The following is a 27,737-nucleotide window of genomic DNA, read 5'->3' on the forward strand; positions in this document are numbered from 1 at the left end:
GCAGCTACTACTCACTCCCCTCTATACGTACCGATACTTCATCCCTGCACGGTTCAGCAGAGGGGACGCACCTACTCACGCTCACCAGAAACATTTCCCGGCTATAACTATTGATCTAGAAATGCACGTTTATTTACGGGGAAACTTGAGCTTAACTATATGAAGTCTGTGTGTTTTATTCTATGTTGTATATGAGCCTGCAGCGTCCAACCATCTGGTGATGGGATGTCACACAATCTGTCCATTTGGAGAGGTGACAAAGAAGGTGATAAGGACAGAAGTACGACCCCCCCCTCACACACACACACACACACACACACACCTAATGAATATTTGGATTCTCGTCAAGAAAAGCCAATCCCGCCCGCACATACACACACATACATTTCAGATCACTTAAACCAATTGCACAGTCTCTATGGTAACTAGTAGCTGTCATGGCAACCAAGTACAAGCAATAAAAGAAAGGTTAAACTCTGGTTATTTTGGACTCCTCGTACTGCGCAAACACAGAACGCACCTTTGTTCGTCTCCTTTTTCTTTTTTCCAAAGAAGGCATTCCAAAGTTTTTGGTGCGTGTACTTTTCTAAAATGTCACGGTGTTACGACAGAGGGGAAATCCAGGTACAAGTCCAGCCCTGCCGGCGGATCACACCCTCATAAACCCACACATAAACCCACACAGACCCGCAGAGCAGGAGCGCACGTTAACAGGCCGTCACAGGACGGAGACGGGCATGAAAAGACCCATTCTCCCTGAAACCTCGGGGATACGGCGGAAAGGAGGTTTCTGACTCCTGGAGTCGGCCGTCGGACTGACTTACATATCGCTGAGGAAGCAGAGAGCCAATCAGTCGGGATTAACGTTAGTAAGTCAGTAGTGTAATTAATATTGAACTCAGTCAGTCCCGTCTTTATTCAATCTAAGCACCCGTCTATTTTGTATTCTAGGATGTTTCAGGGAACAAGGAGACGGACAGATTTGTACGTACGACTGAACAGCACTAATATAGGACTGTCTCAGAAAATTTGAATATTGTGATAAAGTTCTTTTATTTTCTGTAATGCAATTAAAAAAACAAAAATGTCATACATTCTGGATTCATAACAAATCGACTGAAATATTGCAAGCCTTTTATTATTTTAATATTGCTGATTATGGCTTACAGTTTAAGATTAAGATTCCCAGAATATTCAAATTTTTTGAGATAGGATATTTGAGTTTTCTTAAGCTGTAAGCCATGATCAGCAATATTAAAATAATAAAAGGCTTGCAATATTTCAGTTGATTTGTAATGAATACAGAATGTATGACATTTTTGTTTTTTTAATTGCATTACAGAAAATAACAATATTCTAATTTTCTGGACAGTCCTGTATAGGCCTGGATATTCTTTGTTGGGTCAAAACCTGGTCCTAATGAGGTAAAGAGTAATTTCTGGAGTCTTGGTTAGCCTTTCCTAATAAAACCTCCTAATAAAACTGTAAGTAAACTGGTTTCAACTAGTTAGTGAGGACGTGAATGTAGCTGGATCAGTCAGGAGAACACTAAAGCCCACCCCGACTCCACTGCACCAGCCGCTGAGGTGTGTTTCCTCGCTGCTGGTTGCGAGCCCGGATAAATGGGGAGGGTTGTGTTGAGAAGGACGTGCGATGTAAAAACCTCCGCCAAATCGATACAAGGAGCACAGTGATCCGCTGTCGTGACCAGGGAAAGTTGCTCGCCTGCCTACTTCAACCTTGAATAGACACAAGTGATTGAGTTCTGCAAAGCGTTTTAAAGTCTTTTCATACATAATGATACTCAAATACCTGGGGAAAGAGACAGAAATAAGCTTCTTTCAAAATACACATGTAACCAAGGTCACATCACGCACTTGAAGGCATCATCCTCTGATATCTGGGTGCACTCATCTGAAATAGATTAAGGGAAGTGTTCCTGACGGACCACAATCTCTCAGCTTCCCGTCATGAATGTGCCTCTTCCAAATGAAATCCATTTCTAATTGCTCCACTCTGCTCTCTCCCAGGACTCACTTAAAACCAGAGCAATTTGAGCCCCGAAACACAATCGCTCAAGCCGTGTTCACATCCAGAGGTCTGGCTGAGCCGAGGTGCAGCAGCGCCACCATGTGGATGTTTACAGGAAGAGTTTCACCCAACAGGGATATTTACATGCAACATATTCATCACTGCTTCACTAAGACGCAACCAGAGGTGTCTTCAGTATTCACATTCATTACTCAGGTAGAAGTATAGATACTACAGTTTAAAAATACTCCTGTAGAAGTTGAAGTATCAACTCAAGTTTTTTACTCAAGTAAAAGTATAAAAGTACTGGTTTCAAAACTACTTAAAGTATAAAAGTAATGTAAGGGGGAAAAAAGCCATTAAGGACAAAAGCCATTGAAAATGAATGCATCTTAGTATAATGCAAATATATTAAAGAACCATATATGTGTACTATTGAGCATTAACATGTGTTTCAGAGAGCAGAAGATACGATGACTAGTTGCCTATAAGTATTGTAATGGTGCAAAAAGTCAAACTTCAGAGGCATGTTATCATTTATCCTAACCTTTATTGGAATGTACATCCAAGTTTAGTTGCAGGAATCTGAGGGAACGGATGTAAGAACAAAACTGGACAAGAACATCTGAAACAACCACAACCAAATTCACTCTATCCGGATGGAGCAATTTAACTGGATAGTTTTTTTAAAGGCTGAAATGAAATAGAGTAACGAGGCTGTTTTTAAAATGTAAGGAGTAAAAATTACAGATAATTGCGTGAAAATGTAAGGAGTAAAAGTAAAAAGTCGTCTGAAAAATATCTACTCCAGTGAAGTATAGATAACCAAAATGTCTACTTAAGTAAGGTAACGAAGTATTTGTACTTTGTTACTTGACACCTCTGGACGCAACAAACAAGAATAAAATAAGCTTATATCTGATTTATGTTAATATTTATTAAAATTGTTTCAACATCCTTGCTGCTAATAAACGTGTGCATATCTACAGAGAATTGATCTTCCTATAGATCAAACTATTCCTATAAATCTTTCTAAGAAATCTTGGAGTTCCTTCTGGTTTTACGTGATTGATCAAGATTCATCAGACTGTCTGTCAGTATTGTTGTTTTCATCACAAAATGAAGCTTTCTAAAGTTAACAAGTCAAGATCCAGTTGAGGCATTCCTGCGTCCTAGCCTGGGTTTAATTCCCAAGCTTAATAAAACAAAGATAATTACAGAATTTAATTTCTGAAACCGCAGATGGGTTTTATCAGGAGATTAGTGATATTAAAAGCAGCCTGAAAAAGTCCTAATGCTCCTGACGTACGCCTCTGATTTACTTTGGTGAAAGAGAAAATTAAAGCAGCAAATTAACTGAACTGGTTGGAAAACCGCTGATCTCACACAGTATTTAATCTGTATTTATTCCAATAAAACATCTTTAATACGTAGCCACTTAATGTTTCATATTTTACTATTTGTCATACTGCACTATTAATTATTTCATGAGTCATTTGTGCTACAATAGGTCCGCAAATTATCTGGGCCAGTTCAGTGGAGGGTGATCTGTTAATCCTGAAAGAAATCCAATTATACACACAGTGTCGGATTTCAATGATGAGTTATTTTTGTCTGAATTATTAATATCGTTATAACATACTAAGAAAATTGGATTGAATGAGTTTCCACTTCAGGTTTGGTTCACGGAGGCGGCAGCTTCAGCGGAGCGGCCCAGACCTCCTCCTGCAGCTCCTGGGAGGATCCCAGGTGCTTCCAGGCTGAGAGCTTTAATCTCTAAAGCCCCGTGGACTTCTCCCAACACACGAACCCACTCCTCAAGGAGGAATCCTAACCAGATGCCCAAACCACCTGACTGGCCTCCTCTCCATGTGGAGGAGCAGCCTGACCTCCCATTCCCTCCAGGAGGACTGAACCTCTCACTGTTTCTGAGAGTCCAGAAACCCAGCCTTGTATTTGCTGTCTCTGTGTTCCCATTCAATTTTTATTGAATTTTCTTAGATACAAAACGACACATACCAACATACAAAACACACAAACCCCCCCTCCAACCACCAGTCCAATCACAAGTACACACTAACTGTGTCCTTATCCAGTGAGAGTATAATTCAGGTCTGATATCAGGTTTGTCCATAATGAAATTGTGCCTTGTTGAGCATTGTTAATCCTTGCTGATGACAGTTCCAAATATGCAATATTCAAGAAACTCTGAAGCCAATGAGTTATGGAGATGTTATAAGGAGGCTTCCAACGTTGGACTATGATTTTTTTGGCTGCTGTCAGTCCTGCCAGCCAAATTTTGTGTGATTTTCCTGTTAGAGATAGTTTGGATTCGTCATTCAAAAGATGTACAATACAAAGGGGTCCAGTTGTGTTGTATTGTTGTAGTTGTATTCCCACTAAGTCACTTAACCCTTGTGCTGTCTTTTGGGTCAAAATGACCCAATTCTTCTATCCTTCTTTCCTCCTGCCATGCTCTCTCCTTCCTTTCCTCTTTTCCTCCTTTTTTACCCTCCTTTACTCCTTTTTCTTCCTACCTCCCTTTCGTCATTCATTCCTTTATTACCTTCTTTGCTTTCCTTCCTTCTTTCCTTATTTTATCCATTCCTTCCTTCTTCCCTCCCTTCTTTCTTTCCTTTTCTCCATGCCTTCCTCCCTCCCTTCTTCCCTTTTCTCCCTTCTTTCCTTTCTTTCTCCCTTCCTTCCATCTTTTCTCCCTTCTTTCCTTCCTTCCATCTTTTCTCCCTTCCTTACTCCCTTTCCTCCTTTCTTCCTTACTTCCTTCTTTCCTTCCTTCCATCTTTTCTCCCTTCCTCCGTTCCATCTTTTCTGTCTTCCTTACTCCCTTTCCTACTTCCTTCAGTCTTTTCTCCTTTCTTCCTTACTTCCTTCTTTCCTCCCTTCCATCTTTTCTCCCTTCCTTACTCCCTTTCCTACTTCCTTCATTCTTTTCTCCTTTCTTCCTTACTTCCTTCTCTCCTTCATTCCTTCTTTTCTGCAGCACAAGGGTTAAAGTTCTGTATTTGCAGTATTGATCTTTAAGTCACTACCGACAGCTTGTGAGCACACGGTGGAACGTTTGCTCAGATCATTCCCCCACAACGCACCTGAGTAAGCAGGAGGTGACAATGAGAAGGAAAAAAAACGTAATTAACAGAGCAGAGCCCGGCGCTGGGAGGGCAGCTATCAGTGTTGACGGGGACGAGAGAAACATTAGTCCATGAAAGACACAAAAGAAAACCCTGTTAACTGCAACGAGAGTCACCTCTTCTCGATGACGGCAGGGAGCCGCAAGCTAATAGCAGAGATTAAATCCTAGCACCAGGGAACCGGACCTTGAAATTCTGTTCCAGCCACCACCCGGAACAGACCCGACCTTGGACCAGCTCAGCAGGGCTCTGGTTGCCGTGGGCTACCGTGGCCTCGCTGGTGAGGTCGGGCCAAGGGTCCTGGAGAAGGGAGTCCAGCCGGTAGCTGAACCTGGGGTTCAGAAAGAGAGCGGGTTTGATTCTGCCTCTGAAACACTGAATAAGGTCAATACCCTGGTCTAGAACTGGACCTGGAGAAGGCATTCCTCTGTTTCCTTCGGGGTTTCGTCTTGAGAATAATTTCACGTATATTCATCTGTAAAGAAAAATATCCCCTCTTATGATGCAGGACTAGAGCTGGGTAGAGTAGCCAAAAATTGTACTCAAGTAAAAGTACTGTTACTTCAGAATAATTTGACTCAAGTAGAAGTAAAAAGTAGTCATCCAAATAATTACTTGAGTAAAAGTAAAAGAGTACTTGGTGGAAAAATTACTCAAGTACTGAGTAACTGTTGAGTAACGTCCGATTCAAACAGACAAAAGTACAAAATAATCATCTTCAGGCAAAATCATTAAAATAATAAAAAAAATACCTTAAATGAAAATGATCTTAAAGTAAATTCAAGTACTTTAATACATAATAAAATAAATAAAAGAATAAAAAAAGTATTACAAAATTTCAAGCCTTTGTACTTTTCTTTTTTAACCAGGTAGAACTAGAACAAGCCCATGAACTCATAGAAACTCTGTGTGTGTTTGAGTCTGTGTATATGTGACAAAACAAACATTTTTCCCAAAGAATCACTCAGTGATGTCATGAGATTGGCACGTACACGGATAAAAGGGATAAAAGAAAAGTAACAGCTCAACGTAGCCTAATGTAGCGGAGTAAGAGTAACAGTTTCTTTTTCACAAATCTACTCAAGTAAAAGTAAAAAGTATAGTGATTCAAAACTACTCCTAAAAGTACAACATTTCCCAAAACTTACTCAAGTAAATGTAACTCGTTACTACCCACCTCTGTGCAGGACTGATATTGGGTCAGGTACTTTATTTCTCTTCAGCACGTTAATAGATAAATACACTAGTTTGTTGCTACTGAGCTCCAATTATTTTCCCTGTCACCTTAAAAAAAATAAAACATAAATGAGGAGTTAACAACCTCATAGGTTAGAATGGGTCTAATTAAAAAAAAAAAACAAAAAAAAAAACATGCCAAACAGGATTTTCCTTTAAAACAGACTCACTGAAGGAGCCTGACGCTTCAGGCACATCAACTTGCTGCAGTCCTTATGCTTAGACGTTTCAAGTGAGAAAATTACACCACTACACCACATGTATAGCACTAGAAAATTGTGATATAGGATGTAAATTATTCATCCACGATCACAACCACAGCTTCAGATCCTAAACCCGTTCCCAGTGTTTGATGCTTTGATCATTTACAATCACATTTGGTCCTGACTGGTGGAACAGATGACTTCAGAAACAGAGAGTCCACAACTCCTCCATCTAACTGGTCAGTTTTAACAAAAACACTTAACTCTGCATGGAGAAGGTTTGCAAAACTCTATTCTGGTGTGAAATGTGAAAAACTGCAAACAAAGATGAACAATTAAGTCAGATTAAGAGGCTTTTTGAAACGCTTCTCTAGTGCTGAACCAGCAGGATTGCACATACGCACCCAGTCGAAAGGACACACTTGTTTTTAAAACCTCTTCTCTGTCGCCGTGGGCGTTACTTGAAAGCAGTGGCTGTATTTTTATGAAATTGTTAGAGAGCGCTCGCCTACTTTAAAAGCCCGTCCTTCAGACATCACTGTGCATCCCCTCCCTCTGCAGTATCTCTCCCCAGCATCTCTCAGGTGCAGCGGTGACCTCTCCAGCACCTCGGGGACTTCAGTGGCGGCGCGCTGCTGCAGTGGTGTGATTCCAATATAATCTCTGCAGCCAGCGGACACGTGATTTCACTGGAGATTAATAGAACGTGAGGCATTCACGAGATAAGGACGAGTTCACAGTCTGGGACTGAGGATGGGAGTTTCTGCACGACTGTGGAGGGAAGCGCTCTGTGCGAGGGCTCCCATGATGGCCAGTTAAAGCCGTTGAATGTATAAACTCAGTAATTACAGGAATAAAAACTATGAGTGAAGGACATCATGTTGAGCTGTTTCCCCTGAAAATCCTTACTTTCTTTGAGATTCAATCAGTTATACACAGCTTGCTTGCTTTTTTTTAGTCCTGTATTGAACGTTTAGTGCTCAGACATGTTTTATTTTTATCCATGATACAGAACTAATCCGTCCTGTTTCCAGACCGATCTATAAAACCACGTCTCCCATGACTGCTTTCTCCACAGCGGCGAGATTAAACAGGCAAAACCCCCTCAACAAACCAGTACCGCAAAGTTAATGCACTTTAATCCACAACGTAATTACATCCAGTCTGAAGGCTTCTGCTATTAATGCACACCAGCCTGTCCCAAGTCATGCAAAGCAACGTCAACTCTTAGAAATATGTGTATTAATACTTTTTGTCCACACTGCGTCCTTGTGCAGCCTCTAGTGTTGGCGTTCGGCACTGCAGGAGCCGTTTACCCTGCTGTATTTTATATATTATATGTGCATGTTGAATGTTATTGACCCCAGCGCTCTTCTGTTTTCCTTAATGGCCGAGCAGAGCAAATATGTTTAAAAGGTGAGAAATATAAACGCATGATGTATCAACACTTTTCCCATCTCACGTATGCATCTAAAAACACACACAGTCACAAATGCAGCAGCGCAGCGCGTGGGTGGTATCCCCAGTTCGATGAAACATCTTCCATCCCACATGCTTATATAACTCCTTCTCCACCTCCTCCAGCTGATCGTTCATCACTTATCTTCCACTGGGAAGGAAGCACACCCCTTCTCTTCTGGCTCTCAAACCTCTCTCATCAAAATCAGAAATGCAGGCGCCCCCCGTAATCCAGCACCATTTCCTCACTCTCGCAAAATCAAGGGAGCACATCAATTTGATGGGCTCGGGTAGCGATAAATCTCATCTCTGGCGTAGATTTGATGTTTTGGAAAAAAAACATAATAAGAATGCTGCGCCACTTTTGGAAACACAACAGCGGAAATCTCAAATCTTGTTACAATAGAAGGGAATTTAACATTCAGCATCCGTGTATTTGCATTTATTAAGCCTAAATTCAAGAAGGCAGACTTCCAAACTGAGAAAGGCAGGAAGGAAAGCATCTTAAGGATATAAAGTGCATCTGCCTCCGGTTAGTATGCATCGCACAGGAATGAGCAGAAGTGCCTGATGGGTATTCTGCACAGCGTTCTGTCCTTCTTAGAGCTGCAACTTTCATTTCAATTTCAGCCCTGCTTTGGGTAAGAAGCAGAAGGCTTGTGCATAAGCTGGGATGTGGGCTCTCTGCTCCAGTACAGTACGCAGAAACAGACTTACTCCGTCACCATGGAAACCAGGACACAAAAAAGCATCAGGCACAGAAACTATACCTGTGACAACACCGTCTAGGTAGATATTAACTAGTTATGGGATGCAAGATTTGATGTTACTTTCATGTCGTCACAGATACATACAGTACTTGCAGTGTAATAATGACTTAAGTTGTTTTACGTGGTCTGCATGCGTGTGTGCCAGCTGTATTGTAAGGTTGTATTTCCACGTCGCACCGCCACGTCTTATTGTAACACTTAGAAGCACCCCTTCAAGATTCAACTAAATGGTTCCAGTTTGACTTGTAACAAATCTCAGGATTACAGCGTCTTGTTAACAAGCCCTGTAATCCTCCCTTTACTTTTATGTGGAGTCTCTTAGCGTGTTGAGAGTGATAGCAGCTCAGCTAAGACATTCAATTAGCAAGCGTAGAAAGCCAACGCATATATCGACCTCTTTCTTTGCAACAAAGCAACAATGTGAGCAGCAGCGTATTTTAAATAATTCACAGATGATTTAGTAACACAGGTTGAGTAAAAACTTCCCAACCCGTTTACCGTCAGGGCTGTCATTTCTCTGCAGCGCTGAAAGAGGTGAGAAAAAGTCTGAGACTCACGTTGATCAGCTCAATCTCCCAGATCTTCTTCACCAGCTCCATGGAGGTGTAACCGTTGATGAGGAAGGACTTGGTGTAGTCGCCCAGCTCCAGAGACTCCAGCCACTCCGCCACCGACGTCGGGTTGTTGCCGTCGTAACCGATGGGCCGCACCTTTTGTAAAGAGCAGAAGTTACCTTCATGAAAAACGTCACGTTTTTGTTCATATTCATTAACTTTTCAAAGAGAGTTATTTTGGAGCTGACAGTTACTGTGATTACTGGATGTCATTCTCCACTTTCTACCTCCAGCTGCTGTGCATACATCTGCTGTCTGAAGAGAAACTAGCTACAAGAGTCTGGATGTTTCATAGCCTGCAAACCTGATCGGCTATTATTTATATGTTAATAAGCCTGCATATTTCAAAAACTGAACATTTCAAAGTTTAGTCTATTATTGAGATGCAACATAAACTGACCATTCATAGCCACAGCATGTTTACAGTTGATATTTCACTTCATTTCTAGGTTGTGTAACCTGCACATTGTGTCCTCACTGCTGTAACACTGGGATTTCTCCAGCTCGGGATCAATAGTGCATCCATCCAATAATAGTTGCACACCTGCCTTTGAATACAACAGGGGAGTTTTTTAAACACTGCTCATGATATTGAACTTATTGTTTTCTGATTTTGTTGCACAGAGCTAATTTTAAAAAGGGATTCATTAGGGAAATATTACATGATCAGGTGCCCTGAACCACGGCTTTAACTGGACCGCTGTGGACCTGGACTATAGTGGACCTGGATTAGTGTAGACCTGGACTACTGTAGACCTGGACTGCGTGGACCAGGGGCCTCATTTATAAAGCTTGCTTGCGCACAAAACAGGGCTTGAAAGATGCGCAAGCCACCTTCTACGCAAAGGGATTTAAAAAGAAAAAACTAACCGTATCTGTGCGTATCCCTACGCCAACCCTGACCCTCGCGCACGAACATTTTGAAGATATGGGGAACTGGAGACGCAGGCGGTGAGGTGGTGAAATGAAGATAGATTCATGTCATACTTTTAATGTCATCACATATCAGACTTATAATATAATAGCGCTGATAGTGTCCCTCCGTGTTTGAAGCACAGCATCAGTCAGGACTCTGGTGCTGCTGCTGCAGCCGCGGTGCAGGACACGCCGTGCCGGGAACCTCCTAGTCACCCAACGCTTCCAACCGTAGAGTGACTGAGGACAGAACAAATGAGTGCCAGGCCACTCTACAGAGCCCCTAAAGGGACACAGATTTTTTTTTTTTTATATATAATGAGTTTTACACGCGGGCGTAAGCCTAAATTATGGTTCTGCGTTAAAACGACGCAGAGCCTACGCCATAGGGTACGCGGCGACGCGCACCTACGCCTAGGGCTTTGCGTTGGTGTAACGCAGAACCATAAATCAGCCTTAAAGGTTTCATGCGCGCACGTAAAACTCATTATATATATAAAAAAATCTGTGTCCCTTTAGGGGCTCCGTACCTCTTGGCCTCCACCTTCAAATCACACCACTTCTGCACCATCTGTCCGTGGCACTCACGGCGTTTAGCGCAGCAACGACGTGCTGCCACTCACTGGCTTTATTTTCTACTTTTTCTACTTTTACTGTGACCACCAAATAAGGTGGTTTTTCTGGCCTCCACCTCATCCACAACTTCTCGATCTCAGTCTCCGTGAAATTTAGTGGCACGGTTGCCTGGCTCGACACGTCTCATTCATCCTGACGCGCAGCAGAAACAGACTGCAGGAGGCCGCTGCGCATGCTCAGCAGGCTCATTCATATGCAAATACAGTCATTAACTACTTTGCATTGTCCATTTATGGTATGAAGTGGGCGTGTAGAGGGCGGGATATGAGGCGAATTCACCTGCGCAACCTTCCAGGTGGACTGTGATTTATAAAGCGTTGCGTGCAAGTGTTTTATAAATCCGGCTTTTTTTTTGCGGCCGCCAATTTCGGCTTTTGGGTTTACGTGCACTTTTAGTGTGGATCCTACACACTCTTTTATAAATGAGGCCCCTGGACTAGTGTAGACCTGGGGCCTCATTTATAAAAGAGTGCGTAGGATTCATACTAAAAGTGTACGTGCGTTCAAAAGCCGAAAATGGCGTGCGCACAAAAAAATCTACGCACATCTGCACGCAATGTTCGCTTTGTAAATCACAGTCCACCTGGAAGGTTGCGCATGTGAATTCAGCTCATATCCCGCCCTCTACACGCCCACTTCATACCATAAATGGGCAATGCAAAGTAGTTCATGACTGTATTTGCTTATAAATGAGTCTGCTGAGCATGCGCAGCGGCTTCCTGCAGTCTGTTTCTGCTGCGCGCCATAATGAATGAGACGTGTCGAGCCACCGTGCCACTAAATTTCACGGAGACTGAGATGGAGATGTTGTGGATGAGGTGGAGGCCAGGAAAACCACATTATTTGGTGGTCACAGTAATGGCATCACTAACAAAAATAAAGCGAGTGAGTGGCAGCACGTCGTTGCTGCGCTAAACGCTGTGAGTGACACGGACAGATCTGTGGCAGAAATAAAACAAGTCGTGCGATCTGAAGGTGATTGCCTGCCAGAATCTGATTTCTGGCCGAGGGAGCGCACACAGCAGCCCGTTGAGTGATAGTGCTAAAACGTCAGATTTTCAGATTATGAAGCTCAAGAATGAGATCAAGTCATATTTAGGCAGAAACAACTTTTCATTAACTGTATTTGGCCTTCAATCAATTTTTGGAAGGTAAAAAGACCCATTTTCAGGGGAGAAATCAGATTCTGGCAGGCAATCACTTTTTGGCATGACACCGGCCCGGCGTGTCCTGCACCGCGGCTGCAGCACCAGAGCGTCCCAAGCGCATGGCGCAGCTGGAAGTGGCCGACTGACTGACGCTGTGCTTCAAACACAGAGGGACACGATCAGCACTATTATATTATATGTGATGACATTAAAAGTATGACATGAATCTGGCTTCATTTCACCACCTCACCGTCTGCGTCGCCAGTTCCCCATTTCTTCAAAATGTTCATGCGCTAGGATCAAAGTGTGCGTAAAGATACGCACATTTTCCCGTTTTTTTTTTTTAAATCCCAACCTTTGCGTAGAAGGTGGCGTGCTCATCTTTCAAGCCCTGTTTTGTGCGCACGCCAGCTTTATAAATGAGGCCCCTGGACAACTCTGGACCTGGACTAGTGTAGACCTGGACTGCTTGACTCTTTCCCGCTCTATTCTTTCCTCTTATTGCATTAACAGCGTGCAAACACAGCTAAATATGAAGTTGAAGGCTTCAGCAGCTCCCCAGGAGAAGGAAAGTCGGAGATAATAAAGCATGACGGTGCTTCCACCTTTCAGTTATTCCAACTAGGGAACAAGCTGCTTTTTCAGCGAAGGTGTGACTAAGACGGTACCAGAAGGAAGTTACTGCTCAGCCCGAGATACTGCAGTGGAGAAGATCATTCACTCAAAATTGGTGCAGAATTGATCAGGCTTTAAACAAATACTCCACCGCCTCCACCTCGTATTCAGCGTCTGTTTGCTCGTTTACAAAAACAATCATCGGTTTAAAACCCCAGCTAGGTTAAATGTAATACAATTTGAAATTTAAGCTCAAAGGTGGAGGGAGCAAATAAGGATTCAAGAGATTCTTGATATTTTATGTGCTGAGACGCAAAGAAGACCAAGTTTAATGTTCCCTCGACTTGGTATCTGGTTCAAGACTTCAGAAGAAGCCACAGAGAAATCCAGACACCAGAGAGACGTATAAACTGTATCACACAGAAACTCAGATGTAGGAGAAGATTTGTAGCATTTAACATTAAACTAAACAAACCGAGAGCAGATGCAAGAGAAACCCAGCTGTCATGGACATGGAGCGAGACGTGGACTGAGCGGTGACTGCATGTATGTTAGACGGATCATTGCGGTACTGACCCTGGGGAGCAGCCGGATGGCCTGCAGCAGACGCTGCCTGTGAGCCGAGTTGAGAATCCCGATCTCCAGCAGGTCCTGATCCTCCACTACGTTACTGCCCTGTGAAGCGGAGGACAGACAGAGTTAGAGCAGCTGGGACCAGGTGGAACAAGGTCGTCTGCGTTGGTAAAACAACAATAACACCTGGTAACAAAGGCTTCTGAAGTCAGCACGACTCCTTCAGCTGCTACCGGTCCAGGAACGAGACACGCGTCCTGGAACATGTCTCTGATTTCATTCACTTTCATTTATGAATTAAAAACTCTGATATAACATTATACAGGAACAGAGGCTAAAAATGCATTTTTTAAACTAAAATGTTAGATTTATTTGTAACGTTTGCTTGTTGAAGCTCTCAAACAGCAAATCTACTTAATTTTCATCCACTGAAATTAGATTGAGTCACGGTGGGGAATAATATTAATTTATCTCTTAATAACCAAAACGTCAGCAAAGTACGTGATCAGTGACGCCGGATAATCTTCCTGTGCAGATGCATCCCAGTCCCAGTCGCCTCAGTCACGAGTACTTCTGTTTATGAACTAAACACGGCGTTATTGAGTTGTTTAAAGGAAAGGAATGCTGTTAGGACAAAGTTAGTTATTATCTGATAAATAATTGCAGAAATAATCATCTGATCAGCTGAAGGTTTATCTGGGACGATCGGGGGGTAATGGCTCGGCAGAGGTGTCAAGTAACAAAGTACAGATACTTTGTTACCTTACTTAAGTAGAAATTTTGGTTATCTATACTTGGAGTATGGAGTAATTATTTTTCAGACGACTTTTTACTTTTACTCTTTACATTTTCACGCAATTATCTGTACTTTTTACTCGTTACATTTTAAAAACAGCCTCGTTACTCTATTTCATCTCGGCCTTGAAAAAACTATCCAGTTAAATTGCTCCATCCGGATAGAGTGAATTTGGTTGTGGTTGTTTCAGATGTTCTTGTCCAGTTTTGTTCTTACATCCGTTCCCTCAGATTCCTGCAACTAAACTTGGATGTGCATTCCAATAAAGGTTAGGATAAATGATAACACGCCTCTGAAGTTTGACTTTTTGCACCATTACAATACTTATAGGCAACTAGTCATCATATCTCCTGCTCTCTGAAACACATGTTAATGCTCAATAGTACACATATATGGTTCTTTAATATATTTGCATTATTCTAAGATGCATTCATTTTCAATGGCTTTTGTCCTTAATGGCTTTTTTCCTCCTTACATTACTTTTACTTTTATACTTTAAGTAGTTTTGAAAGCAGTACTTTTATACTTTTACTTGAGTAAAAAACTTGAGTTGATACTTCAACTTCTACAGGAGTATTTTTAAACTCTAGTATCTATACTTCTACCTGAGTAATGAATGTGAATACTTTTGACACCTCTGTGGCTCGGGCGGGGCTGTGGATGGATCTGCTGGCCTTCTGGTGTGACCACAACCATCCAAACAAACATTTTACACTTGTTTTGTGGCTCTACTGGCCTTTATTTTGAAAGTGGCTCGACAGAAACTTTGGTAGAGAGAGGGGGGACGACAGCAGTAAAGAGCTACAGGATTGGAGGGCGATGGTCTGTCCGCTCAACCAACTGGGCTATCCGAGGCCCAACATGTTATACGTCTAAATACAAGTAAACCAGAGGCTGAATGAGCATCTCACAGAGTTCCACCTTTAATTAATCCAGTGGAGAGCCGGAGGAGCGCCATGAGGCCTTCCCCCCTCCAGAGACTCTCACTCAGACACATTATTAGTCATCTATCGGTGCAGCACGCAGGCAGGGAAGCAAGCTCAGCCAAAAATGTCATCAGAAATAAGGATTGTGGCAGGAAAGTAGAGTAAATCACCTCAAGATGGGAAAGAAACATGAGGGGAGGGTGTGTGAGAGAAGGCCTGGGGCAGTCCTGGGGGCATCAGCCCACAACACACACACACACAACACAAACACACACACATGCACACACAACACACACACACACACACACACACACACACACACACACACACACACACACACACACACACACACACACACACACACACACACACACACACACACACACACACACACACACACACACACACACACACACACACGCCTGTACGCTCGCGTGACTGGGGCATCGCCCTCGTCAGACCCTTCACATCTCATTCCTGTCAAATTAGTAGCATCGACAAACATCCAGGAGACGAGAGGAAGAAGAACACGGAACAATCCAGATATTGGCTCTCTCGTCTCCTCTTTTTATCCCTCCTCTCTTCAGTTCACTTCAGGTGACCGTGGGGATTACTTTGCCCTTGAAGAGATTCACTATAAAGCAAAGGCATCCAGTACGTGTGTTTGCCTTCAGCACTAATTTTACTAAACTGACTTGCGTGGCCTCATTTGGCTCTCAGCGGGGCTGCACAAAGATCAAGTCACTGAAGTATGAATCGAGGTGGAGGGCAACGCCAGTCCGGTCAGTATCGACACGCTGGAGCGTTGTAGCTCATTTAGTTTTTATGTCTTCCAGTGGAAGAGGGAGAAGTCAGCACGTAGCACATTTTATTGATTTTCTATCCGAGGAGCTACGGAGCGAAGCTTGTGAGTTGCTCCGCAACGCTGCTTGTGTTGAAATCAGCTAATTGTGCTGCAATTCATAAATATGTATATTATTTAAATTAACTGTACTCTCAGAAACTAGGACCCACCGTTGCCATTTACATGCTCAACCTCATGCATGTGTATTACTAAAACCCTGAGTCCTTCGTGTGATTTCCAGTCAAAATCCCTGCGGGTTATTTGTGCCACATTAATTTAATTTAATCAATTTCTAAAAGTCCTGGATAAAAATTAAGTTGCCAAGGTGTTATATTGATATTATAATTTCTCTTTGAGGATTAATAAAGTGGGAATTGAACCGAACATCATGATGGTAGCAGGTCTGCACTGATACGAGTCACCGACGCCATGAGCACAGATCAGGGTTATAATAGTTTTTTCATTTTAGTTTAGTTTTATTTCGTTTTGACTTTTTCTCCTTCAATTCAGTTAGTTTTAATTTGTTTTTAGTGTGGGTTTGCTAGTTTTTATTAGTTTTTATATTTTCAAAAATGCTTAGTTTTAGTTTAGTTTTTATTAGTTTTAGTTTTGACGTCACGGACCGTGAGGCGTTAAGGTGCCGTAGCTGCCAGTTGGAGATAAACGGCCAGAGCAGAATAAATTGATCATACCAAGGCTTATATTGACAGGGATGAAAACGGAGGAAATTATATCTATAATTTCAGTTAGTTTTTGTTAGTTTTCTAAACACGCAATATAGTTTCAGTTAGTTATCGTTTTTGTCTTTTAATTTTCGTTTTTATTTAGTTCAGTTAACGAAATTGTTTTTTCAATTTTAGTTTTCGTTATTTCGTTCGTTTTCGTGAACGATAATAACTCTGGCACAGATGTGCTTCTGTACCGTCGCGCATGCAGGACTTCCTGGATGGTCTTCCTCATCTTTAGAAACATGGACTCATCTGACCCCAGCAGACGTACCCGCCGTCTCCCGGGGCTCGTCTCCGAGGACCTCAGTGGTGTTTCTGCGCCGTGGTGATGGTCTCATCTTTTTTCAGCTTCGGGCCGCATTTCTGGATAAGTTGTTCCTGCAGCCTCCCAAGTTTTCTGGAAATAGGCTTCCAGTGTAGCAAATTGACATTTTAAAAAGCTATATTCCTGTGCAGCAGAAACTGACGGTCTTCAGACTGTATTTCTGTCTCCAGGATCCTTTTTTATTCTCTATGCAGACAGTTTTACCTCCAAGCAGCCGAAGCTTGTTCAAACATGAGTTAGGATCGCAAACGAAAACCAGAAACCTTTATAACTATCCGGTCCCTTTGCTATCAGTTCTGAATATTTCTAAAACAGATAATATTAGATTGTCTAAACTTACCAAAGAACATAATTAACTTCATCAATACAGCCATGTTCAAATGAAGTGTAAGAACACATTTATTTCATCTGAATCCTTCTAAAACACATCAGTGGTTCTCATCTGGTCAGGACCACATCGAGTGTTGGAAGTCACACTAAATGTTGTTTGGTTGCCAAACGTACACTGAAAAAACTCAAAATCTTACCAGGAATATTTGTATTTTGTCTTCTAGTTAAAATGTCTCATTTTTAGTCAAAAAATCTTGTTACACTTAAAACAAGAGTCATTACCAGAAAAATAACTTATTTGACAATTTTCACCTGTTTCAAGTAAATTTTCACTTGAAATACTGTAAGTAGAACAATCTGCCAGTGGGACAAGATTTATCTTCTCATTACAAGCAAAAGAAATCTTGTTCCACTGGCAGATTTTTCTACTTATTTGAAGTGAAAATCTAATTGAAACAGGTGAAAATTGTTGTTTTCTCCAGTGATGAGTCTTGTTTTAAGTGTAATGAGATTTTCTTTTACTAAAAATTAGACATTTTAACTAGAAATGACAAATATTCTTGTTAAAATTTTGAGTTTTTGCAGTGTAGTTTTGCAACTGTGGATAAAATGTGTTTATTGGATGAGACTCAACTCAAACTTGAGTTTTGACAAATCTGGTGCAGCTTCTGCAGCGATGAGAATTTTTGGGGAGATACTAGTTGAGCCCACTGCTCCTCCACTCTTAAGACCTTTTTCCTCTTTTCCCACCAAACAGGGATGTTTCTTATGCACAAGAGGATGGGATGGATTTAGTGGTCTGGAGGATAGGATGACGGGTGGATAACAGGCGTTAAAACACTTCCTGAGACTTTGACTGCTGGAACTGATGCAACACGGTCATTCAGAGCTGAAGATTTAAAGGGTTTGCACATCCAGTATAAAGAGGCCCTTAATAATGAGTGATGTTGCTCCAGGGTTGTTAGTTAAACTCCGTCTCCGGGGCTCCACTAGCGCCCCTGAACCGACGGAGGGAACCGAGGCTGCAGCTGATTGGGCTCGGCCTCTTCAGGCTACAGTCTCTTCATCAAGCTGCATGCTGGGGCCTCTTAGAGACGAGTGCACATCATAGATCAGCTCCGAGGCGGATTAATGGAGGTGAAGTCGCCGTGCTGGAACTTCAGAGCAGAGTAACGACTCTCAGAGCTGCAGCGGAGCACATTGTTGCAGAGACGGAGGTTCAAACGCAACGCAGATGTAAAAGAGAGATTAAGTTGATATTTGTTCTTTTTTTTTACCAAGCCTGTTTTGACCCGGCTCCTGCTGCGTCCCAACGTTATGTTTGCCCTATGTGTGTCATTTCTCAGTGTGCATCGCATGAACACATCAGCTACAGTTTAAATGAATGAAAGAGCAGCGACTGAAACGAGAGCAGCGGGGGTATTTTTAGGAGGCGCTTTTCTCTCTCATTCTTGTGCTGTTTACTTATTATTCTGGAAGGCAAACACAGTTATTGTATGCTGCTCACAAAGTGGATTAAATGCTCGCTAAACACTTCATCGCTACATATTTCATGTTAATCACTGGAAGGAGCCGACACTGGTGGCAGGAGGTTTTTAGCAACAAGATATAGGGACCTAAACCTGGGAGAAACGGTGGCGCGAGGGTAACGATCCGAGCACAGGAATTAAAAAGCACCTTGGCAGGAAGCTGATGGAGGCTGGAAAACTGTCCTCAATGTTGTCCTTTCCCATAAACTTCCTTCTTTTTCTTAAAACCCTCCCCTCTCCAGCTTCACTGCACTTGTTTTGTATAACTGAAACTTTTGGCCTTTTGGCTTCTTTATGGAGTTACTCGTCTCAGATTCTTCTCAACTCATGTAAAGATGAGGGGACTTAGGTTTCTACAAATTTATGATAACTTAAAACATTTCTCCTCCACAACATCAATTTGTTTCTGGTGAGGACTCGTGGCAGCACCTCTAAACTAAACAATAAAGATACTGGAGCAGTGCAAAGTCAAAGCTCAGAAGTTTGCTCACCACTGCTGCTTCGCACCAAACTGATGTCCACCATCACATTTCTCGCACTGCAACCATTTAAAAATAAATTCATAATTCTCTAATCAGCTTTTCTCCATCTTTCATTTCATTGAGCTGAATGAAACTAGATGAAAGGCGTTATTTTCATTTGTGTTCACACGTCTGCCACGTTGCCTCTCGGATCCTCAGAGGTCATGTGACTTCCCCAGAGGACCGACAACATTAAACCTTCACCCCTGTATTTTTCTACACATATGAGCATCGTGTTGGGCCAAAAAGTTAGGGGTGTAAATGTTTGACTATAATGAGTTTGAACCGCGCGAGTGCTGAGGGTTTTTTACTCAAGTAATTACAGATAAAACACAGTTCAGTTGCTTCACTCATCTCCTCTGGCTCAATTTTATAAAAACTAATATTTTAGGATCAAATGAAACATAATTTGAATTATTGCGTTAAGAATTGAAGCGACAGCATCACCTGACTCTCAGCTCCTCAGTTCGTTGCTCTGTTGAGCTTTAAACTTGAATATCCTACAACTTGACCACTTCTGTCACCAGATTCTCTCAAACTCCAACAGGAACTTGCTTTAAGTGGAAAAACATTCAGATAAACTCACTGTAACCTGTTTTTTTTTTTAAATAGGATTGAAAAATCAGACCTTTCATTTAGAAACCCCCCTCCTTCCTCCTGTGGCTGCAACGTGCTTTAGTTCTACAGATGAACCAATGCAAAACAACATTTTTTTTTTACTAATCTACCAACTTGTTGTGTATTGGAGCCCCTATTTAACTGAATTTCCCATAAATGAAAGAATTTGACCAAAAGCCCTCCTTGAAGGAAACAAATTCAACAATAAAAGAAGCTTTAGAAGTGCCGGGCTAATCCCAGCGGCCTTAATTAGCATCGGTCTGTTGTAGAAACTGAGTTTTCTCGGCGACGCAGAGGATAAGCCGCCTTCCTGTTAAGTAATGAATGACAAAGCGAGGTCAAAGACTCCCCTCATCAAGAGAGAAGCCAGAAAACTGGAAGACCCCGAGAGAAGCCCCCCTGAAAAAAGACTTTTGGAATCACCTTCATGTTTGCCAGATTTTTTCCTTTCAATATTGTTTGCAACGGCATTTCTAAAGAGGAGATGCAGCTTTTGAAAGTCTTCTGACACAAAGGGACAGTGGAAACCCCCCCAGTCACAACGTAAATGCTGGAAACTGTTGGTGACTAGTTGCACATGAAAGCCATGTAGTTGCACATGAGAGCGATTATTCCTGGGAGAGAACATACAGGTGAGCAGAAACGTGACCCCTACCAGCTAACTGGGCTAAACTCTACGATTAAATATACAGTACTACGAAATACAGCCATCAAAATAATATAAAATGTTAAGTTTTCATTCAAATGAGAAGCTGCTGGAAGAGAAGGGTTTAATCTACAGGTAAAGGACTTTTCCCATACTGCAACAGCTGGAGATGTAAATATTGGAGTAATGTGAGAGTTTCTACCTGCTCTGCTTCCATTTTTAACTTTTAACCATGTTCACAAGAAAGTTTTCTCATCTTCTTGCTTATTAAAGCCAACGTTTCTTTTTCTAATGCTGTTATTCCGTCATATAAACCATTTGCATTACTTTTGTGCTCATTTTTAAAACTTAAAAAATAGTTTCACCTGCCAGTGGCTGCAAAATACCTTATTTGAAGATATTTTATACAGTAAAATGACGATGTGGCTAATGCAGAGATACAACAGACCTGTTTTAGGTTCTGCGTTAAAGTATCAAACATATAGATTAATATATCTGTGCCGTTAAGAAGCCCAGTAATAGAACTGATAGTAACAAGTGTTTGTGGCTGTTAATATGCATGTGCTCATCTTGAAGAAAAAGATTTCATCCAAATGCCATAACCCTTCAAGTTTAAAGAAAGAGTCTGAACTCTGGTCAACCGACCAGGAAACAGCAAAAAATATGGAAAAACAAGAAATAAAAACACACATAAACAGTGACCAAGAGTGGGAAGAACACAAAGAAACAGATATTCTGGGATTTCATCCTGTTGCCAGGGTAACTAAAGAATAAATGCAGGTCAAACTAACCAAAACATTCATTATTATGTAATTTTTCTTGTGCATCTTTAGTTCATTTTTGTACAGTTTTGGTTTACACCTATCTTTAGTTTACCCACTTATGACTCCGTACCGTGCAACTATGCTTCCTTTTTCAGCCTATATACTCCTTACATCCTTATATCCTCGTACAGAGATGCATAGTATCTTTTACATCGATTTTCTGCATGTTTTTCATAGCTAATCTTCACTGCTGCACAGGTGGGACAACTCAAAGTCTTATCAATCCTAAGACACTTTTTTTTAAATAGAATTTGTTAGACTTCTGTCAAGTATCTGCATGTTCTTCAGGATTTGAAAAAGTCAAATAGAAATGGAGAGGTTTTCACTGGGATCAGCCAAAACAAAAACACAGCTGAATTAAGGTCAAAACAGTGGAAAAGTTGTGATTTTGCAGACGTCTCCTGACCAGCAGCAGCAGCAGCAACATCCAGAGAGACTCAGCATCCGCTGCTGTATCTCTCTCTGCTGCAGTTCCTCTCAAAATAGCTTCATCTCTGCCCTCCTCGTCTGTATCCACTACTTTGGTGTTCATTGCTCTTTGTTTGCGTATCGGAGCCACACATCAAGGGTTTCACAACACAAAGGGACCCAGTGAATTTCTCTCCCTACGTCAGTGGAAGACACCGTCAGATAAAACAGCAGCGAGCTACAGGTGGAGGCAACAGTGCGTCTGTGTGCTGAAACGGATCAGAGAAAGACTGTGAAATGCCTGTTTTCAGCCTTTTAGTGCAGTGTGTGTGTATGTGAGTGTGTGTGTGTGTGTTTGAGGGAGTGTGTGTGTGTTTGAGGGAGTGTGTGTGTGTGTAGATTGATGGTGGAGCTACAACGTTGCTGTGGTGGAGATGTGATGTAGGATTTCTGTGCGTAGGAGGGACCTCACATGGCATCAGTGGGGAGAGGCGGCAAAGAAGGGAATGAAAGAAGAAGAGAAAGGGAGGATAGATGATTCAGAAAGACAGATTTCTGGTAACTGAACAAATACGGTGAATGGTAAATGAGGTGAAGAGCAGAGAAAGGTGCAAGAAAGGTGGCTAGATTACATTCAATACTCCGTGTAAAATCTCAAAATCAAGATATTTCCTGCCACTTCATCACAAAAGAGAAAAAACAAGAGACTTGTGGAAACACTCACCATGAACTGGACGTTGTCGAAGCCGTTGGCCAGCAGGTGGTTCTCGTACTGGACCAGTCCGATGGAGTCCAGCCACTGGCCCACGGACTGCATGGGGCAGCGGGGACCTATGAGGGGGTGCAGGGGCAAACGCTTCAGCAGGGAGTAGCCGTCCACGCGGTAGCAGCGGCAGTCCGGCTGCGACAGCTGGCACTGCCACATCATGTTATGGCGGGCAAAGTGGCTGTCAAAGGAGCCCGCCATGCTTCCCAGGAGTCTTTGGGCAAGGCAGGAGGTGAGGGGAGATGAAGGGAGGGCAGGAGGAGGAGGAGGGGGAGGGGAGGGTGAAGGGAAGAAGAGGCTACGCAAGGGACATGGTGGGGATGGAGGAGGTCAGCGCGCGAGTGTGCAGGCAGGTGGAGGTGCAGATGTTCCAGATGCTCTCTGAATCCGGCCGGAGGAAGAACCGGCTGAAGTTGTATCCTGAAAACGGCTCCTGTCCTGCCAGTTAAATCCCGCCAGCGAAGGGTGCTGGGTAACGCCGGAGGTATAGATCCGTGAGCCAACGCGCCTGGATGTGTCGCGCACGGCGCAGCAGCAACTGCTTTCCTTTCAGCTGTTGCGCTCGCTTGGTTCCCCCCCCTGAGCCTGCGTGTGTGTGTGTGCGTGTGTGTGTGTGTGTGGTGAGAAAGAGAGAGAGAAAGAGAGAGCTACAGATGAAGAGAAAGAGTGAGGACTGCTGCGTTGTAGATTTCTCTTTATCAAGTACTCCCACTCATCTGTATGCTTCTGCAGCCTCCTCTCTCTCCGTCTCTCCCTCTTTTCTGAGAGAGAGCGCTGCCTCGCTCCTTCGCTCCACCTCTCGCTGACTTCCCTCCGTCTCCCTCCAGTCTCTCTCTCTTCTCTCAGCGGCGATGGAGACCCTGCTCCTCCTGCCGCTCTACATACATCTGCTTTGCTCTGCTGATAATAGCCATCACAACAGCCCCGGCTCCTTTGTCTTCCAGCCAAGCTCCCTCCCACCCACCCTCTCTCTCTTTCACACACACACTCACTCACTACATGGCTGCATGCATGCAGTATTTATATACATGTACATAAAATATATGTGTATAAATATATACGGTATATATAATATGTATATAAATATGCATCTTTGTGTGTGTTGTAACTATGTTTGTGCTGGTGGAGTTGGGGGGGGCAGACTGGATGTGGTAACCATGGTTAGAAGCAGTTTTGCATTGATGGATGAAAAGAAGAAGCGGGGAAGCGGGGAGCGGATCAGGAGGTGGAGGATGGAGGGATGGAGGGATGGAGGGATGGGGGGGCAGCACAGAGATGACTACAGGAGTATTCAGGGTGCTCGGGTTAAAGAACCGGAACAAAAAACAACAAAAGAGCTTTTTTTTTGCAAGAATTTACGTGCAAGAATTTGAATTCTCCAAACCTACACCTTTACTGGACCTGTATCCATATGGATGAAAATTAATCAATCGGATCAGCATTGAACAAGTTTTAAATAAGCATTTCATCTGGGTTCCACCTCAGATTCTCTCTCATAACATCAGTCAGGTTTGTAGTCGGAGGGGGATTTCATCAAATCATTTTAATTTAATGCTCTGCCTCCCTGATAATTAAACTTTTTAGAGGACACACCTTCAGAGTGAACTCTGATGAAACAGCTTTTACTGCTGAGATAATGATCCATGTCATCTTTAAGCATCGTCAGAAAGAGCGAGAGAAAATGGACGTGTGGCCTGAAAGCTTCACTCCGTCTCTGCGTTTGAGATCTGGAGGATCTGCTGGAAGATCTGCTGGAAGATCTGCTGGAAGATCTGCTGGAAGATCTGCAGGAAGATCTGCTGGAAGATCTGCTGGAAGATCTGCTGGGAGATCTGCTGGAAGATCTGCTGTAAGATCTGCTGGAAGATCTGCAGGAAGATCTGCTGGAAGATCTGCTGGAAGATCTGCAGGAAGATCTGCTGGAAGATCTGCTGGAAGATCTGCTGGGAGATCTGCTGGAAGATCTGCAGGAAGATCTGCTGGAAGATCTGCTGGAAGATCTGCTGGGAGATCTGCTGGAAGATCTGCTGTAAGATCTGCTGGAAGATCTGCAGGAAGATCTGCTGGAAGATCTGCTGGAAGATCTGCAGGAAGATCTGCTGGAAGATCTCCAGCCAGTTATCCCGCGTGTTTGTTCATAGAGGCTGAACGTGGAGGCGTCATTTATCTGGCGCCATTAAAAACTATGTTTGCAAATTGTTCTTCATGTTAACTTGGACGTATCTGGCTTATGGCCAGATGGATTGTTTTTCCTTTTCCTTTCTTTTTTTTATTGCAAATACAGACATGCTTTCAAAGAAACTACATCCTTGTTCAGTCTTAAGATTTTACATATAATCAAGTGGTTTCAGGCCCTCAAAACCTCTCAAGTTTGGTCTTGTCGTTCTAGTTTTTGTGTTGAGTTCAGATGTGTATCAACTTTGATTTGTAGCGGCTGATTAAAGGCGGTGGAGTTGGAGTCGTGTACTCTGGCCTCGGGGGGAATGTTCTGAGATGTCCATTCATAGAAATATTAGGGGGCGTCTTGAATAATCTTCCTCACCGCAGAGTGGAATCCAAAGATAATGGAAATGCCATCATAAGCCCCTGAAGATCGATTAGCACCAACAGTTGGTTCTGTACTGTTTATAAACGTTTCTAAAAGCTCTGCAAACCTGCCGATGACCCAGATGTGGTCCCAGATTAACAGCACTACAAATTCTTACTAAACATGTTGTTGGGTTCAAGTGTCGTATTGCCGCAGTTGTTTTCACATCTTGGCGATAAAAATGTTGAGTGCACTCTTATCTGTGGAGACGACGTCCAAACTATGAGAATAAGCTAAAATAACCAGATTTAATCACACACACTCACTTATATATACTTGTTTTCTTGTCTTACCTGATCTGTCGTCCTTGATGTCCAGCCCGCTGCCGATTCCCGCCCCGATGGAGCTCATGATCTTGTCGATCTGAGCGAATTGAAGAGACAAACGGAGGAATTCAAAGTTAGAGAAGTGTGCAGAATCTAGACAGGAGAGTTCATCATTTCCCAATAATAAGGCCAACTTCAGGCTAACTCCTGCGTTCAAGTGTCGCCTAATGTGATCGTGATGGCTGCCATCATTTCCCCTGTGAAGTGAGACAGAACCAAGGAGCTGACGGAGACGTGGATTAGAGACAGCTGCTGTGGCTTCATTAGTGTGTGACTGCAGCAACGTGGAGCGGCTCTCATCACCGGGCCGGCATGTCTAACACCTTCCAGCCTGGCGGCTTCACCGCAGGTGTTAAAGGGACAGGTCTGCCAAGGTGCAAATGCTGGTGCTAACAGAGCATGAACGTGCCGTTTGCATCTGTTTCAACAAGCAATTCTGCACACAAACTAGGGATGGGCGGTATGGACTAAAAAATGTATCACGATCATTTCTGGCATTTATTCCGATAACGAATAAAAATGACGATAAAAAAAATACCAATTCCATCTTTTTAACTATAAATCTATCTCGCTCTCAGATCCACCATGTTTGTTACACAAAAACGTCATCAACGGGAATTTACTCGCCTTCCTTCCTTCCTTCCCTCCTTCCTCCATCTTCCTTCCTTCCTTCCTTCCTTCCTTCCTTCCTTCCTTCCTTCCTTCCTTCCTTCCTCCATCTTCCTTCCTTCCTTCCTTCCTTCCTTCCTTCCTCCCTCCCTCCCTCCCTCCCTCCCTCCCTTCCTTCCTTCCTTCCTTCCTTCCTCCCTCCCTCCCTCCCTCCCTCCCTCCCTCCCTCCCTCCCTTCCTTCCTTCCTTCCTTCCTTCCTTCCTTCCTTCCTTCCTTCCTTCCTCCTTCTTTCCTTCCTTCCTTCCGTCCCTCCATCTTCCTTCCTTCCATCTTCCTTCATCTTCCATCTTCCTTCCCGTACGTTGTGCGTGGATTTAAAGTAGAACTTTACACAAAAACCTTCATCTTCCTTCCTTCCTTCCTTCCTTCCTTCCTTCCTTCCTTCCTTCCTTCCTTCCTTCCTTCCTTCCTTCCTTCCTTCCTTCCTTCCTTCCTTCCTTCCTTCCTTCCTTCCTTCCTTCCTTCCTTCCTTCCTTCCTTCCTTCCTTCCTTCCTTCCTTCCTTCCTTCCTTCCTTCCTTCCTTCCTTCCTTCCTTCCTTCCTTCCTTCCTTCCTTCCTTCCTTCCTTCCTTCCTTCCTTCCTTCCTTCCTTCCTTCCTTCCTTCCTTCCTTCCTTCCTTCCTTCCTTCCTTCCTTCCTTCCTTCCTTCCTTCCTTCCTTCCTTCCTTCCTTCCTTCCTTCCTTCCTTCCCTCCCGTACGTTGTGCGTGGATTTAAAGCAGAACTTTACACAAAACTTCATCAACGGGAATTTATCATTTTTACCGCGAGATGACAAATTCTTACCGTGGGGAATTTTTTTGGCGGTATATCGTAAACGGTAAAATATCGCCACACATATAACACAAACTCCCTCCATCATTTCTTATAAAAGGTGCATTTACATGCATCCATTCCAGTTTATCAGCACACCTCACATCCCTGGCCCTGAGGCTGCAGGAACCTTAGACGCAGCACAGAGGAACACTTTGGTCCCTCTGCAGCTCGTAAACATTAACTTGCCTTTACATAATCATTATTTTGTTCAGTCTCTTCCTCAGTACCGCTCATCATATTTTCCTTCCATCATTACTTTCTTGAGCATGTTAGTAAGCATGACAGGAGCTTGTTTCACAGCCGGCAAATAATTACCATCAAAATAACCACAGACGTCAGCATTAGCACCCAGAAAGAAGATTAAAACATAATTTGCAATATACATCCCTCTGCGTTAAAAGCCCCTTGTACTAATGAGGATCTTCCAATGACTGTTATGGGATGTCCCTCGCGACCCGCCTCTTGCCAATAATGCAACTCTTGCCTGTGCACGCACTACAAATAGAGCAGCGGTATTTTACCCCCTGAAATCCCCAGAAGCCATCTAATCTCTTCTTCAAGTTACATGCAAATAAACAGCAAAGGTCACCTTAAGTGCTGGGGATTATGAGGAATTCTGTTCTGTAATCCATCTCCATCAGCAAGTCTGCAGTTGCGTTGGGTAATTAATGAACAAGTTCATGCGAAAGTGACGGGGCATGCACAAACGGGCTTTGGCTGTCATGCATTA

General features: G+C 43.0%; 1 protein-coding gene across 1 annotated transcript in view; it reads right to left on the reverse strand.

Annotated features, from left to right (window-relative positions):
• Positions 1–27,737, reverse strand: part of anks1b (ankyrin repeat and sterile alpha motif domain containing 1B) — a 277,955-nt gene that overhangs the window by 47,232 nt on the left and 202,986 nt on the right. The window contains exons 16-19 of the mRNA XM_061715033.1: positions 25,490–25,559; positions 22,568–22,674; positions 13,352–13,450; positions 9,405–9,557 (exon numbers count right to left, since the gene is read on the reverse strand). Of these exons, the coding sequence (XP_061571017.1) occupies positions 9,405–9,557; positions 13,352–13,450; positions 22,568–22,674; positions 25,490–25,559 (429 nt within the window). The remainder of the gene's footprint in view (positions 1–9,404; positions 9,558–13,351; positions 13,451–22,567; positions 22,675–25,489; positions 25,560–27,737) is intronic.

The sequence above is a fragment of the Cololabis saira genome, chromosome 23, assembly GCF_033807715.1.
Source record: "Cololabis saira isolate AMF1-May2022 chromosome 23, fColSai1.1, whole genome shotgun sequence".
Lineage (NCBI taxonomy): Eukaryota > Metazoa > Chordata > Actinopteri > Beloniformes > Belonidae > Cololabis > Cololabis saira.